Here is a 13,424-nt window from a genome sequence, read left to right as displayed (position 1 = left end):
TGCCGCTGCCTGACTACAAGGCACGGAACAGCAACTTCTTGAACTTGTGCATTAACAACAAACACCACGTTGAACTGATGCAGTTTAATTCATCTGTATTACACATCTATTTATTGAGGGACAACAACGTCCTTGGATGTATCAAGCTCCTCGTGTCTTCTCAGGTCCATGGGTCGGTCAAGCAGAGGCACAACGTAGGGGTCGAAGGTCTTCCAGTAGGGGTTCTCGAGGTGGTACTTTTGGCTCTGTGAGGAAGACAGAAAGTCAGCAGCCGTTCCAATTGCCAATTGACGCTCTCGCCCAACGACGCTCTATTCAGGGGGGCGGGCAACTCACAGCCTCGGTCTCGAAGCGCTCGACGATGGTGAAGGCCCTGGGGTCGTGGACGTCCTGCATGACGAACCAGCTGACGGTCTCGCGGTCCTTGGAGTAGACGCGGGAGGCCTCGATGAGCTTGGCCTTGAGGCGCTCGACCGAGTCCGGGTGGTCGTTGGCGTGGAGGTGGACGGTGAGCGTGTAGACCATTGTGAGGGGTTGGTGACGGCGTTTTCGTGTTCGATTGAAGCTGTTTGGTTTGGAGGTTGAGGTGTGTTGGAAAGGGAGAGCTTTGGTTTGGTCTGGTGGTGGGAGCTAGCTATCCTGTTTCTTGGGGAGGGGTGGTGGAGGGGCAAGGCACGTTGAGCTCAGCTGAGGGGCTGTAGGGTGGGGATGGATAGATGTCATTGTAGCGAAGTATTTGGCGGGTTTTGAGTTTGAGGGACTTGGAGGGGCGGGAGTCTGTCACTTGTGGAACGCGTGGAATGTCTTGCGGAGGTTTCTTGCTTGGCTTCACGGACGGGTGGTGGTTTGTCTTGGAGGTGGTGTTCTTTCTTTTTTTTCGTGACCGATGGTGTTGCACGACGGACGGTTGGGTGTTTGGCTTGTTAGTGTGAGATGGTTTATTGGGATTGTGGTATTCACAACGGTCTCGAGGCGTCAAATCAGGTCACGATGTAGCGCCTTCAGAGGTTGGGGATAGTGGAATCTTGATGGCGCCTGTCATACGCCGTCTCACGATTCTGTATATTATTCAGCTGTCAAGCCATTGAATATGTTACCCAGAGACGGGTAGAGACTGATTCTTAGGAGGCGTTTTCCCGAGAGGTTGGTTCAAGTCCGGTCTATCCATCAAGACGACCAGAACAGCGGTCTACGCCCGCCGCATTTCCGCCACACTGTTTCGTTTTGAAAAACGAAAAAGCCGTTGTGGGAATTTAGAACAGCCATCATCAACTAAGTAGACTAAGAAGACTATGTGAAGGATACACGCCCTACTGACTACCTTGGAGCGTTTCTGGATACGCCGCGCCAGATGGATGGAAACAAACCAAGCTTTTCCCAAGTCTGCTGGTGTCCGGCTCGGCCGCGTCCTGTCAGAGGTTGGAAATCAAGCCCAGCTGGCTGGGAATCCGACTAAGGATTCCTTCTAGCGCCCTCCGTGAGAAAAGCCGCCGAGGATTCCAGCCGTGGTTTTGTGGTGGTTTTCTTAGTCTCGCTGTTTCCTTGAAAGGCGATGTGACGACGCCCCGTACACGCGGCGACTCGGGGCGCTGAAGGTGCGGTAGATGGGGGCGGGATTCAGCGAACGTTGGCGCTGTACCGCGGGGCCATGGGCGCTGAGGTGAGGACCTCCCTCTCCCTCAGTCTCCGAACCGGTCCCGGCGCCGACCGACCGCTACTCCAAGTAACCCCCACTTGAATTTTCTTTTCCTGAGCGTGGTTCCACCCCGCCGTGCCCGCCGTGCGGCCCTCCCACTTCCACCCTTCCACCCTTCCACCAACTCCGTCTTTCCCGCCGTACGTACGGATACCGCACACCAACCACACACTGCCCGCCTTTTGCTTTCGGCGCCACCGACGCCATCTTCCTTCCGGGGTTTCTGGGGTGTGGTTTTTCTGGTCCTTTGTCAGCGCGAACGACGACGACATCGTGCCGGACACACACCCTTCCTGCATGTGTGTGTGTCTTTTTCGGCCCAATCCGCTCTTGCGATTGACATATCCGCCACTGTCATTGTTTGCTCATACTGCTGCTGCTGCTAGCTGTTGTAACACCCACCAACACCATACACCCATCAGATCGCGTCACAGTATATCCAGCTTAGCTCGGGAAACTGTGCGCCGCCCTGTTTGGATCCTGAAGGCGAGGAGAAGGCAAGCTACCTAAGGTGGTTTACGGCATTCTCGTTATTCTTGCTGCTTTGCTTGGTGTGGTTTAACCTGTTTGGGCAAATAAGCCTCGTCCAACTGGCCCGTCGTCTCGTCTCGTCCCTTAGACGACACTTACACCTACCCGTCTACACACACTCTCACTCTCTTTCTCACATTCTCGGGACCGAGGTTCGTCGTCTCGACGCCTCTCTTATTCACACACTCCCCGGAGCCGAAAGAACGCGCCGCCGCCAAGGCGTCGTGGGTGTTCCGATACCATGGCACCCCAACAACGGATGCAAATCCCGGGGTTCTACTACGGTAACACCCCATCCTCGATATCTCAAACAGATTCACTAGTCACTGACACCAAACACAGACGAAGAGAAGGGAAAGTACTTCAAGATCGAAAAGGCGCAGAGCGCGCCGCAGAACGCCGCCTGGTCCGCCGACAGCGTCAAGCGCCGCAAGATCCAGCACCGCGAGGCCGAGGCCGTCGCCGCCCGCCGCGAGCGCCTGAGGCGGCACATCGTCCGCTCCGCCGTCCTCCGGGACCCGCTCACGGGGGGCTTCCTGGAGGCCGAGCTGGGGGTCTCGCGGCGGGAGAGGAAGTGGAGGGCCGGCGCGGGCGGGGAGTTCGGGGTCGAGGACGTGCCGGCCGTTGCGTGGGCGAGGGGCGTGGCGGAGAAGGGGGAGGTGCCGTTCGTCCCGAGCTTCGCGAGGGCGAGGTTTCCTAACATCCCGTGTTTCTATGTCGGGGGCGAGGACGAGAAGACGGGGCTTGGGGTTGCGTATGCCAGTGAGATCCATCATGACCCCTCCCCTAAGTGGTCTGTTGCTGACGAGCGTAGCTGTTGATGAGGAGATCTTGATCGGATCTTATATCCCCACGGACGAAAACGACAGGTATGTTGACGAATGGCTAGAACGGGACGTGGGGCTTTTGCTGACGGGAGGTCTAGGATTTCGTTCAGTACGGACTCGTCAGGTCGTCCAGAACGTCGTCTGTCACACCGCCATGAAATGTTCGGCTGCCCGCAAATATCATCGATAAACTACCACTCACACTCCAACCGCATGATCATCACCTCCCGCGAACCGAGTAACACCTGCGACCTGTTCCTCTTCTCCCCTCCAAAATCCGCTCCAGACGATGACAGACCACTCTGGCTGCTGGATCGAGGTAAAACCCTCCCCATCCCTCGTCCCACGCCATCACCAGCTAACACACCATTCAGTCAACAACATCCGCCACATAGCCTTCAACACAGGCCGCCGCGAAGGCGTCGTAAACCAAACGACCCCGGCCCCGCCCTCCTCCTCCTCCATGGCCTGCGTCATCGGCACGAGCTACGGCCTCCTCAAGCTCACCACGGACGAGCGCATCCACTGGCTCGGCCCGCAGCGGCCCCGCCCGGGCCCCGCCGAGGGCGACTTCCTCGACATGTCCTTCCTCCCGGGGAGCTCCCCGGACGTGCTGCTGGCGGGCGGCCGCAACCGCGACGTGAAGCTGATCGACACGCGCGTGCGCTGGTCCGAGTGGGACGCGGTGTCCTCCGCGGGGCCCCTGGCGCGTCTCGAGGCCGTCAACGCGCACCAGTTCGTGACGGCGGGCCCGCGGTCGCGGATGGCCGTGTTCGACATCCGGTTCCGCCGGTCGAGGCCGAACGGGGCCGGGGCCGTGGTCGAGTTTGCCGGGTACCGGAATGAGGCGCACATGCACATCGGGTTCGACGTCGACGTGGAGGCCGGGATCGTGTCGGCGGCGGGGGATGAGGGGGGCGTCGGGGTGTATTCGCTGCTGTCGGGGCGGAGGCTGAGGTGTCCTGCGCTCGACGCAGTGAAGGCGAGGACGCCGGTGAAGTGTTTGAGGTTTGAGAGGATGCCGGGGCGGAGGCATAAGAGTTTGTTCGTGGGGGTTGGGCCGAATTTGAGGATGTTTTCTGTTGGGAGGGCGGGGGAGGATGAGGAGTCCTAGGAGAGGTCTTGGGTGATGTCGGTTGTTGCGAGGCTTTGGGCATCTGGGGTCCTGGGTTGTGGATTGGAATCCCTAGACGTGGAGAGATGGGTGCTCCTCTTTCCTAAGCGCGAAGCTTGAGCCGCAGTAACGTCTTGCTAGAACGATGCTTAGGTGCTCAGATTCTAGCTCCATGGTATAAAAAGACCGTACACAGATGAGCGTAGACTTTCTACAGGCAGCGCGGACAATTAGTTCTGGACGTATCTCGATTGTGTAGAGGGCTTCCAGGACAAGATCAAAACGATTCAATGCACTCCGTACGCACGGATCGGAATTGTCACCACATGAACTTTTATCACTTGATCTTCACTATCTATCAACGTGGTTTATCTGGGGACGAATAATCGAGGAGAGATGGAGAAGTATAACGGTGTGAGCTTTCCGTGCTTGAGAGGAGAGGGTATCTGAATCTTCTTGGTACGATTCACTAGTTGCGGCAAAACGCCTGAGTGTTCTGGAAGTGGGTATGTGTTTTAGCTACAGACTACATCTGAGGAAAGTCTACGATTACTAGCGCAGTCATCTTATACACAGCATCCGGCGCGAATGGAGCCGGAGTGTCAGGAGTCTATTATTGAGGGAGACGGGTTGATCGTGAAGGTGGGAGTGAATTCAAATAGTGTGACACAGGGAAGTAATATATATATCTGAGCAACCGCTCGTTTCCCCGGAATCCTATCGCCGACATGAGATTGAACCTCCTCACGTTGAGGAGTGCTTCTGTTTGTGCTCTCGCCTATCGCACGAAGATCCCAAGAGGTTGATAGCAGTAGCAATCTTGGCTTTCATTTCAGTGACGGGCTGAACGCCAGCTTTGTTTTGGCTGTGCTCATCCGTCTCTGTTCTTGTATTCTCACATGTTAATAAGCCATGACCCACGAAGGGGGAAGGAAGGTCTGAGAACGTCAGATTGATGACGAGATTCTATCCACAGCATACGTGCTTGCTGTCGTCAGCTTGTTATGTGTGGATAGCTGTGGTAGTTGATGGGGATCGGTACGATAAGTACTACCATAACGTTGTCTTGTTGGATGGAAAAAGCCGAATCCGAGTGCTGTGATAGCTTTTAAATGATTAACATGAAGGAGCACGATCTACGTCCGGATTCCTTAGCCTCCTCTCCGCATGTAGATGATGCTCTTACTCATATCTCTAGCCAAAGCCATTTCCTATGGATTCCATGAAGCCCTCGATTATGTAAACGCCCTCCTATATATACAAACAGCATTATTTGCTTCCATTCTGGCAACAGAACGCAACCCAGGAATTGGCTTCGGATTGTCCATTTTGGCTCCGGATTGAAACACTAACCAGCTTGGTTTTGGCCGCCTTCCTCCGTCCCTGTTCATGGCTGTAAAGTATCGCCGTTGCTGGAAGGGGCCTGTTCATGTCTTATTACACATTAATAAGTCACGACCAATAGAGGGAGACGGGAGAGTTGAAGATTTTGGATTGGCGACAACATGCCTCCGGCGATAAATCTGCTGTCGTCATCTTCTTATGGGTGGATGGCTCTGACAATAAACGAAACAACGCTTGAACCACCACATCTCTGGATGAGAAAAGCCGGATTCAATTTGGAAGATACAAGGCATTTAAATACTCAACATGGAAGAGTTCGTTCTAGTCTGGATTCCTTGGTTTTCTAGCACGTAGATGATGGCGTCCTGCTGAAATCAGGGCTACGTCCTCACAACCATCCCAAAGAGTGTCAGGCGAGGAAGTGATCAGCCTATCTTAGTAGTCGGGTAGTCTCATTGCAAGACTCGTTCCTCGTCAATTTCTTCCCCGAGTTGCACCGCCCATTTGATGGTAGGGCTTACGCTTGCTCCAATGTCATAAGTCCTCCGACCAGTGGAGGGGGCGAGCCTGGACGAAAACGACCTGCGCACCGTTTTCCGGTGAATGAATTGAGGTGCTGATCGATTTTTTTGTCTTTGCCTGTGTATTATCACACGTTGATAACTCACTGCTGGCAGAGAAGGACGGAAGACCGGAAGAAGTCAACTTGATGATATCCATCCCTTCTATTGCAATGTATGTCATATCATCAACTTCTTGTTTCTGTAGACTCCCAGAAGGCTTTCAGAGACATTGGTGTTTCCGTTTTAGAATTTATGAATCTATCTACTTTTACCAATTATATGTGTTGGCCAATCGTCATACGAAAGACGTGTTTCCCCGCCTCCACGCCGACGTCAACTCTATATCCTCACAACAATAGCCTCCCGAATCAACCTATCCTTCAACCCCCCTTTAACAGCACCATTAACAAGCACCGTCTCCCCTCGTGCCCTCCTCCCGCCCCTCCACCAAACACCAAACCAAGCCCTCACCATCCGCACGAACGCCCACACACCCCTCCCGCCCTTCGACCTCTCCAGCACCAAATCCTCCCACGCCCTCTGCACCTCGTCGAACCCGACAGCCTCGACCCCGCGCCCGCAGTGAACGTGCCCGAAGACGTGCAACCGCGGCCTCACCCGCCACACCTCCTCCAGCAACTTCTCGCAGCCCCAGTGGCCCTTCGGATCGTCCATGTGTCCCTTCGGCGGCGCGTGCGTGACCATGATATCCGTCCCCGCCGGAACGTCCCCCGTGAACGGGTTCGAGGCGGCCGAGCGCGGGTACTGGAAGGCCCAGTTGCCGTGTTTCGGCGTGTACGGGCTGCCGTAGACCCGGACCTCCCTCGTCTTCACGTCCCCCGCGGAATCTTCCACGGGGATCTTCAGAGTCGCGGAGGAGCGGTTGAGATACACCACGTCCCCCCAATCCACCACCTCTTCCTCACCGTCCTCGTCGAGACAGAGATCGTGGTTCCCCGCGATGACGACTTTGAAACGGTGCGGCTGCCGCTTGATCCAGTCCACGGTCTCGCGCACCTCCTCCCGCTTCCCGGAGACGGAGAGGTCGCCCGCGTGGACGAGCACGTCGCCGGGCGGCAGGCGCGGCTGCGTGCCGTGGGTGTCCGAGACGCAGACCACCGACACGGCGCCGCCGCCGCGCGGGGACGGCGTCGGGAAGGAGACGGGGAAGAACTCGTAGAGGTACTTCGCGATGGTGGTCAGGGGCGAGGAGAGTAGACGGTCCCAGGTCGTCTCTTCCGGACGGTTGAGGATTGCGTCGAGGCCCGACGTCGGAGATCTGAAGAAGCGCATGTTTCTTTGTTTTTTTTTCCCACTCTTTCTCTATATAATCTATATGGTCGAAGTAATGATTTACTCTGCGCGGATTTCGGTGGGCGTCAGGTCCGAGATATAGATGCCATTTTGGGAAGTATTCTTTTGTTCTTGATATGACGTGAGATTTTGACTGGGACGGGGTACTAAAGTCGAAAAAAGAAGCTTGTGTGTGTGTGGACAATGATGACTGTAAAGGACAGACAACCTTGTCCTACCGCTTGACAACAAAGCAAGTCTACTCCCTCTTTTATTTCAATCGCAAACTGGTGATGACTTTTGCTAGTTTGATGGTTTACTGAGGCGCAGTAGATTGCGAATGAAATAGTGGTGAGCCTGCCCCGCGGCGATGGTCCAATGACATGGCTTTGACAAATCAGCAGGTTTTCGGGACACAAGAGTCTTGGAGACAACATCGGTCGGCGATCATGTTCAATCCTGCCAATGTGGAAGAGAGAAGTTGGCGTGGATGAGTGGTGTTGAATCCTGACTACGCAGTTTGAAAGACTCTCTCTCAATTGGTAGAGCCAAACGTTTGTTCATTTGCGGTAACACATCCTTTGAGAGGCCTTGGTGTAGTCGAGCTTTCCAAACTTTTGACGTTCTGACGCTTCCCTGAAGACGTTCCCGGACCAGACAATCCGACATTATTTTCAGGCTTGCGATCGATAGCAGTCAAAAAAGGATCAATTCATCCCCATACAGATGCAAAAATCAAAAGAAGTAGGTCCATCCAGGATTCGAACCTGGGCTTACGGAAGGTCTGGATGTTAATCAGAATCCGACGTCCTAACCAACTAGACTAATAGACCGTGGCTGTAGGGGTGGAACCCCGCTTGTTGGAGGCGGGTAGCTCTAGCGCTACCTATATCGCGTGTAGCGAACGTCGCGGGCCCGTGATCAAGCACGCTCCAAGTGTTCAAGCGGCGCTGCCTCTCAGGATGGTGGCCGACGAAAGGCAAGTTGGCGGCGACGATTTGATGTCGAAGGAATACGAGTCGGTATGCAAAGGTCGCGCAATTCCGGCGCCAGGAACTTTGAGGCCCCGGTAGCAATAAGGTACGGTCCTTTTTCGAGTTCTCTGCGGCCGGCAAAAGGGGCATTTGCAAACCGTCCCGAACTGATTTGTGGAAGAATCCCTTAGTGAATACAATTGTAGCCCTTGGGCAGTATGCCGAGTAATGAAAGATTCTACGCAAAAAGAAAGAAACGAAACAAAGTCCCTCCCCCAAACGCCAAACCATGCTATGCGCCTCCGGAGAAACAGAATTCGGTAATGAACAGCACACACATCGTCTTCCCCTCGTGGGGAGGACTTCACACCAGACTCGCTGCCGCCTCTCTCTTTCATCCCTTTCGATAACCTTCCCCTCTCCCGTCAACGGCCGCACCTCTTATTTTAAGATGGCAATCAGCAAGACCAAGATGATGATGAGCACAATGATGGCCATCATCTGCTTGCTCTCCCCGGCGTCCCGCGCGACCTTCCCCAGCGACCTCCTCGCCCTGTCGAGCCTCCCCTGGTGACGATCCACGACGCCGTCGACCTCGTCGAGCATGGCGACGTGGGAATCCAGCTCGTCGCCGATCTGCATGCTCAGCTCGCGCTGGCGGCCGATGGACTCGCCGAGGCGGTCGAGGTGGTCGTCCTGGTCGCGCATGATCTGCGTGTGGTACTCGTGGATCTGCTGGTTGTCCATGCCCTCGGCCTGGTCGCGGTAGCCCGCCGTGTCGGCCGGGTCGTCGCGGTAGCGGCCCTCGCCGAAGAGGGCGGCGGCGTTGGGGTCCTCGGGCGGCGGCGCGGGCGAGTCGGTGAAGCGCACCGTCTTGCTGTTGTTGGCCCCCGCGGCGGCGGCGACGCCGCCGGGGAGGCCGCGGAGGGAGCCCTTGAGGGGCTTGGTGGACTGGACGGCGGAGAAGTCGGGGGAGAGGGACGGGTCGTTGGGGGTCGTGGTCGTGCTCGAGGTGGAGGGGTTCGAGAAGCCGTGGAACTGGGAGGTGAGGTCCGAGAACTGCTTCTGCAGGGCCGGGAGGGAGTCGGTGATGTTTTGGGCGGCGCTGTTTGATTCCGGGCTGTCAGTATTTTGTGTCTGCGTGTGTGTTTGGTTGTCGTGATGTCGAATGTAGGGTTGGTGGAGAACGTCCGACATGACGTCGCTCGACGTTTTGGAGATATGGGGATCTCGCGGGCAACGGGAAAGCTCACCTCTCGTCGCCTGCGCCCTGGAGGCGCTTGACCTCGGCATCTAGAGACTCCAAGCCATCACGGAATTGGTCCAGCGACCGCGAAATATGACCGTCCTGCGTGTCGGCGTCGAGGTTCAACGACTGGGCCCGCTGGCGCTCGAGGAGGGAGAGCTTGATGTGGTCGGCGAGGAGGTAGAGCTGGTTCAAGGTGGACATGATGAATCCTGGGTATAATAGATATAGAAGACGGTAGGTAAAAAGAAAACGAGCGGCTTCAACGCCTGGGATTGATTCGAAGAATCAGACAACTCGAATACTCGACGGGACGGCGGCTTTCAATCTGAACTCGTAGCGGACTCGACGTGGAAAGACCGGAAGTTGAAGATTCGGGGTTTTGGGGGTGTTCATGCGCCCGAACGGAGAGGCCATGTGGAGGACGCCCAGCAATGCGGATTACGTTTGCGGTTCAGGCAGCGGCTTGAGGTTCCCGCGTTCACAGGGATTGGTTAGGCGGACTTGGGGTGCCTGGGGTAGCGCTTCCGGTGGGTAAGGGTCTCTGGATTGGGGGTCTGGGCTCTAAGATCGCGGGACATCAGCTCAAGGAGTCTTCCTACTAGGCAGCTTGATGTCTAAGTGACTTTACCATGTGTTTAGAAGTTTTGTATGTTCGATATGTGAACAACTCAAGTTATAATTACTGCTTTTTGTAGGATATTCACATACACTTCTGGGAAGCTGTGATAATCGCAGGTTTCAGCTCGAGACCGTTTCAGCAATGCCACCGCCCAGATGATAATCAGGATGAAGAACTTCTCGCCTTGACGCCAGGTCGTGCTGAGAACTGCCAGAGCCATCAAAGGTCAATGTGGCACAGCGGTTGAAGAGTATCTGCCTACTCACATCTGACCCAAACGACACCTAACACTTACACATGCACTTGCTTGGGTTAGGAAGCATATCTGTATCATTCTGTTATGATCTACTCTCAACTCCTTCACTCGCAGCTCACCACGAGCACTAGCGAATGACGCCCAACTGCTTATCAATACCATCGAGCCCCTCGAGAATGTCGCTTCCACCCAAAATGCCAACACCATCAGTCGTCTTGTTCGGCCTGTCTTTCCACACCTCATGGAACTTCACGTTCTTGTCGCTTGTGGCCATGACAATAACCCCTTCCTTTGACGTCCGACTACCCCTTTTCGCATCTGGCGGTGCTCCAGGATATGGAATCGCATACAAAACCCGTGGTCCATTCTCCCACGCAACCGCGTCAACTTGTCTACAGGACGGCCAGCTGAAAACCGCGATCCGATATGGGTGATCAGGGGTAGCGTACCCGAATGTAGCAACGATTTCGGGGCGCGTTGTTGACCAGATCAACGCTGTGACCTGCGATGACACCGCGATGGTGGCCAGAGGTGCGCCGGTCGCAACGTGCCAGAAGTGAATGCATTTGTCATTCGACCCGCCACCTGTTGCGACGAGATTCTTTTGCCAAGGACAAAAAGCGACTGCCTTGACTGCTGCGCCGTGCTTCTAGCGGCTTTTCTCTGAACCGGGAAAAAATCTCATGATGTCGCCCTCAAATGGCTGAACCATGCGAGCGCTAGTTCCTTGGGTTGTCAACTCCACCATCTCCTCTCCTGCGAACGCGGTGCTATGCAACAGCGACTCCAGTGTGCGTGGAAACCAGTCATGCTGCCTATCTCCATATTGCCTAGGTTCAATCTGGGTGTCGGAGGAGCGACTGTTGAATCTTCGACTGGTAAGAGAGGTAGCGTCGGATGAAGTATTGCTTGTTCTGTGGCGTTGTGTCACCATCCGCTCGACCTCGAAGTAGCATGCCGAGTTGTCGTTGGATCCCGACATCATGTTCTGGCCGTCCAGAGACCAGACCATAGCGCAGATTTGCTGTGAATGTACAGAGATTCGAGCCATCATGGATACCACGCCCGGCCAGCCGTCTTGTTCCATCTGCCATGCAGTCGGCCATTCGACGACGTAGTAAAAAATGTTTCCGCGCTCATCACCGACTAGTAAATCTTCGGTCGGTACCAGACGAGCAGGAGCGCGAGGATGTTTGGATGGTCGCATTGTCACTGTCGGCCGCTAACTAACACAGTTGACCTGGCATTGTTGTCTAAGGTGTAAACGGGCAGTGTTCTCCATGATGGATCTCAGAGTGACATGGCCGCGAGACCGGCTAGCGGCCAGAATTGCGTTGCCGCCTTGTTTCGAAGAAAAGGAAAGTGATGTCACCCACCCGTGGTAAGCAGCAGCGTCGAGAAGTTGCGCTCCAGTATCTTCAGTCCAATAATACAAAAGGCCGCCGAGTCCGACAGCGAGCGCGTTGCAGGTTGGAGAGTACGCCAAAACAGAGCAGTAGTAATCGTCTCGAAGGCCAGGTGCGTCAAGGATTTTATATGAAGTTGTTGGCAAATCGCGTAGAACTGGCCGCAAGACTGAGAAGACAAATATGTTTAATCCTGCTGCCCATATGGTCTGTAGGATCGACTTACCTGACTTTCCCGGTGGGCTCACCCACTGAGTTCCTGTCCAGTACGTTTTGGATTCCTTTTGCGTTTGCTTGTTTTGCTGAGCCAGTACACGGTACGAAGACCCAATAGGATGTTCAAAGTCCAGAATTCTTGAAATCTGGTTCAGCTTCAGCGCGTCGGCAAGCATTCCCCTGTGTTGCTCCAGGTCTTCTTTCTTCTTGATGCGGGCCGTGGAGAAGTTGGTGGTGATGAATCGGGCATTCGATCCACTGCGGAGATAATGGCCGTGACCATCATCGACAGCGGTCCCCGGAGGAGGAGCATCCAAACCGCCGACAGTCCATTCGACACCGTGACTTGATCGTATTTGTTCCTGGTTCTGTGATACCACCGATAGAACCGTGGGAACTGGTGGCGTTAGACATTGTGATGGAAAACTGTGATGGATACTTACGACCAAATGGTGCATCTGATATGGAACGAAAGCTAGATGCGAAGGAAATGGTCTGTTGCTGTGGTCTGCGAAAGGGATCTGACGCCACGCAGTCGTGCCTCAGCAGTCTTTCTTCTGGTGATAAATCATCCATATCTTTGGTGACTCGGATTTTCTCGGAGGTTGGCGTCTGGTGATCTCGACGAGGTATGAAACGGTCAGGACTCCGGAGAGACCCCGGACTTGGCCGCGTTTTGTTGGTCAAACCTCGCCTGCGTTTTGACGGCGTACAAGCGGCAGAAATGAAGTGATTTGAGGATGAAGAACCTGGCTTCAGCCGTATTGGATCTGGTCGTGTTCGGATGGCAATGTCGCCATCATCCGAATCGCTGTCGTTGCCAGCCCCTGAGCCGTCCAAGTAGAGTTGAATGTTGGACGGAGCCAAGGGACGACCTGCGCCGGGGTTTTCATTTTCGATATCCGATGGCGAGTCTTCAAACTGCTCGTTCTTAGAATAGCCACGGCGGCAGCTGTTATGAAAGTGACCTGACAGGTGCCGATGTCTTCGAGGCAGACGCATGGGTGGAAGATGGCTTCGAAACTGGTGGTCTTTTAGCTGGACGAGACGCTGACATAAGTCTGTCATTGGGAGTTGGGGTATGCCGATGCAAGTATAGAGCTATCGAGTTCCAGAATGAGAGAGACTTGGTTCTTCAAAAAAGAGATGCGGGTTGTTTTGTGTTGCCAACAGACAATCTTCCGGCGAAGACGGTCTTGGAAGCTGTCTTAGGCACGCCGACGGAAGTGTAATGAAATTAGTGATGTCAAGTCGACGTACTTAGGACAGAGGGAAATTCTAGGAGCGGAGATGAAGAAAGAGGAAAAGGAGGCCGAAGACAGAGTTCCGTCTGCCA

At 54.8% G+C, this 13,424-nt stretch overlaps 4 protein-coding genes across 4 annotated transcripts; 1 reads left to right on the top strand and 3 right to left on the bottom strand.

The window, feature by feature from the left end:
* Positions 1 to 110: 110 nt before the first annotated feature.
* Positions 111 to 525, bottom strand: CkaCkLH20_03989 (uncharacterized protein; the record flags this gene model as incomplete). Its single annotated transcript, XM_038886708.1, has 2 exons — positions 111 to 245; positions 337 to 525. The coding sequence occupies 2 exons, from the start codon at positions 523 to 525 to the stop codon at positions 111 to 113; spliced, it is 324 nt and encodes a 107-aa protein (XP_038747958.1).
* A 1,943-nt stretch (positions 526 to 2,468) lies between these two features.
* On the top strand, positions 2,469 to 4,168 carry CkaCkLH20_03988 (uncharacterized protein; the record flags this gene model as incomplete). Its single annotated transcript, XM_038886707.1, has 5 exons — positions 2,469 to 2,511; positions 2,570 to 2,989; positions 3,042 to 3,096; positions 3,153 to 3,373; positions 3,429 to 4,168. The coding sequence occupies 5 exons, from the start codon at positions 2,469 to 2,471 to the stop codon at positions 4,166 to 4,168; spliced, it is 1,479 nt and encodes a 492-aa protein (XP_038747957.1).
* A 2,246-nt stretch (positions 4,169 to 6,414) lies between these two features.
* On the bottom strand, positions 6,415 to 7,368 carry CkaCkLH20_03987 (calcineurin-like phosphoesterase; the record flags this gene model as incomplete). The annotated part of the gene is made up of 1 exon (XM_038886706.1): positions 6,415 to 7,368. The coding sequence occupies one exon, from the start codon at positions 7,366 to 7,368 to the stop codon at positions 6,415 to 6,417; it is 954 nt and encodes a 317-aa protein (XP_038747956.1).
* Positions 7,369 to 8,783: 1,415 nt separating this feature from the next.
* CkaCkLH20_03986 (SNARE domain-containing protein) lies at positions 8,784 to 12,664 on the bottom strand (the record flags this gene model as incomplete). The annotated part of the gene is made up of 4 exons (XM_038886705.1): positions 8,784 to 9,447; positions 9,596 to 9,774; positions 12,121 to 12,485; positions 12,532 to 12,664. 4 exons carry the CDS (start codon positions 12,662 to 12,664, stop codon positions 8,784 to 8,786), a joined length of 1,341 nt encoding a protein of 446 aa, XP_038747955.1.
* Positions 12,665 to 13,424: the final 760 nt, after the last annotated feature.

The sequence above is a fragment of the Colletotrichum karsti genome (genome assembly GCF_011947395.1).
Source record: "Colletotrichum karsti strain CkLH20 chromosome Unknown Scaffold10, whole genome shotgun sequence".
NCBI classification, from domain to species: Eukaryota; Fungi; Ascomycota; class Sordariomycetes; order Glomerellales; family Glomerellaceae; genus Colletotrichum; species Colletotrichum karsti.
The sequence above is the reverse complement of the archived record's forward strand: the minus strand, read 5'-3'. Positions and strand labels throughout refer to the sequence as shown.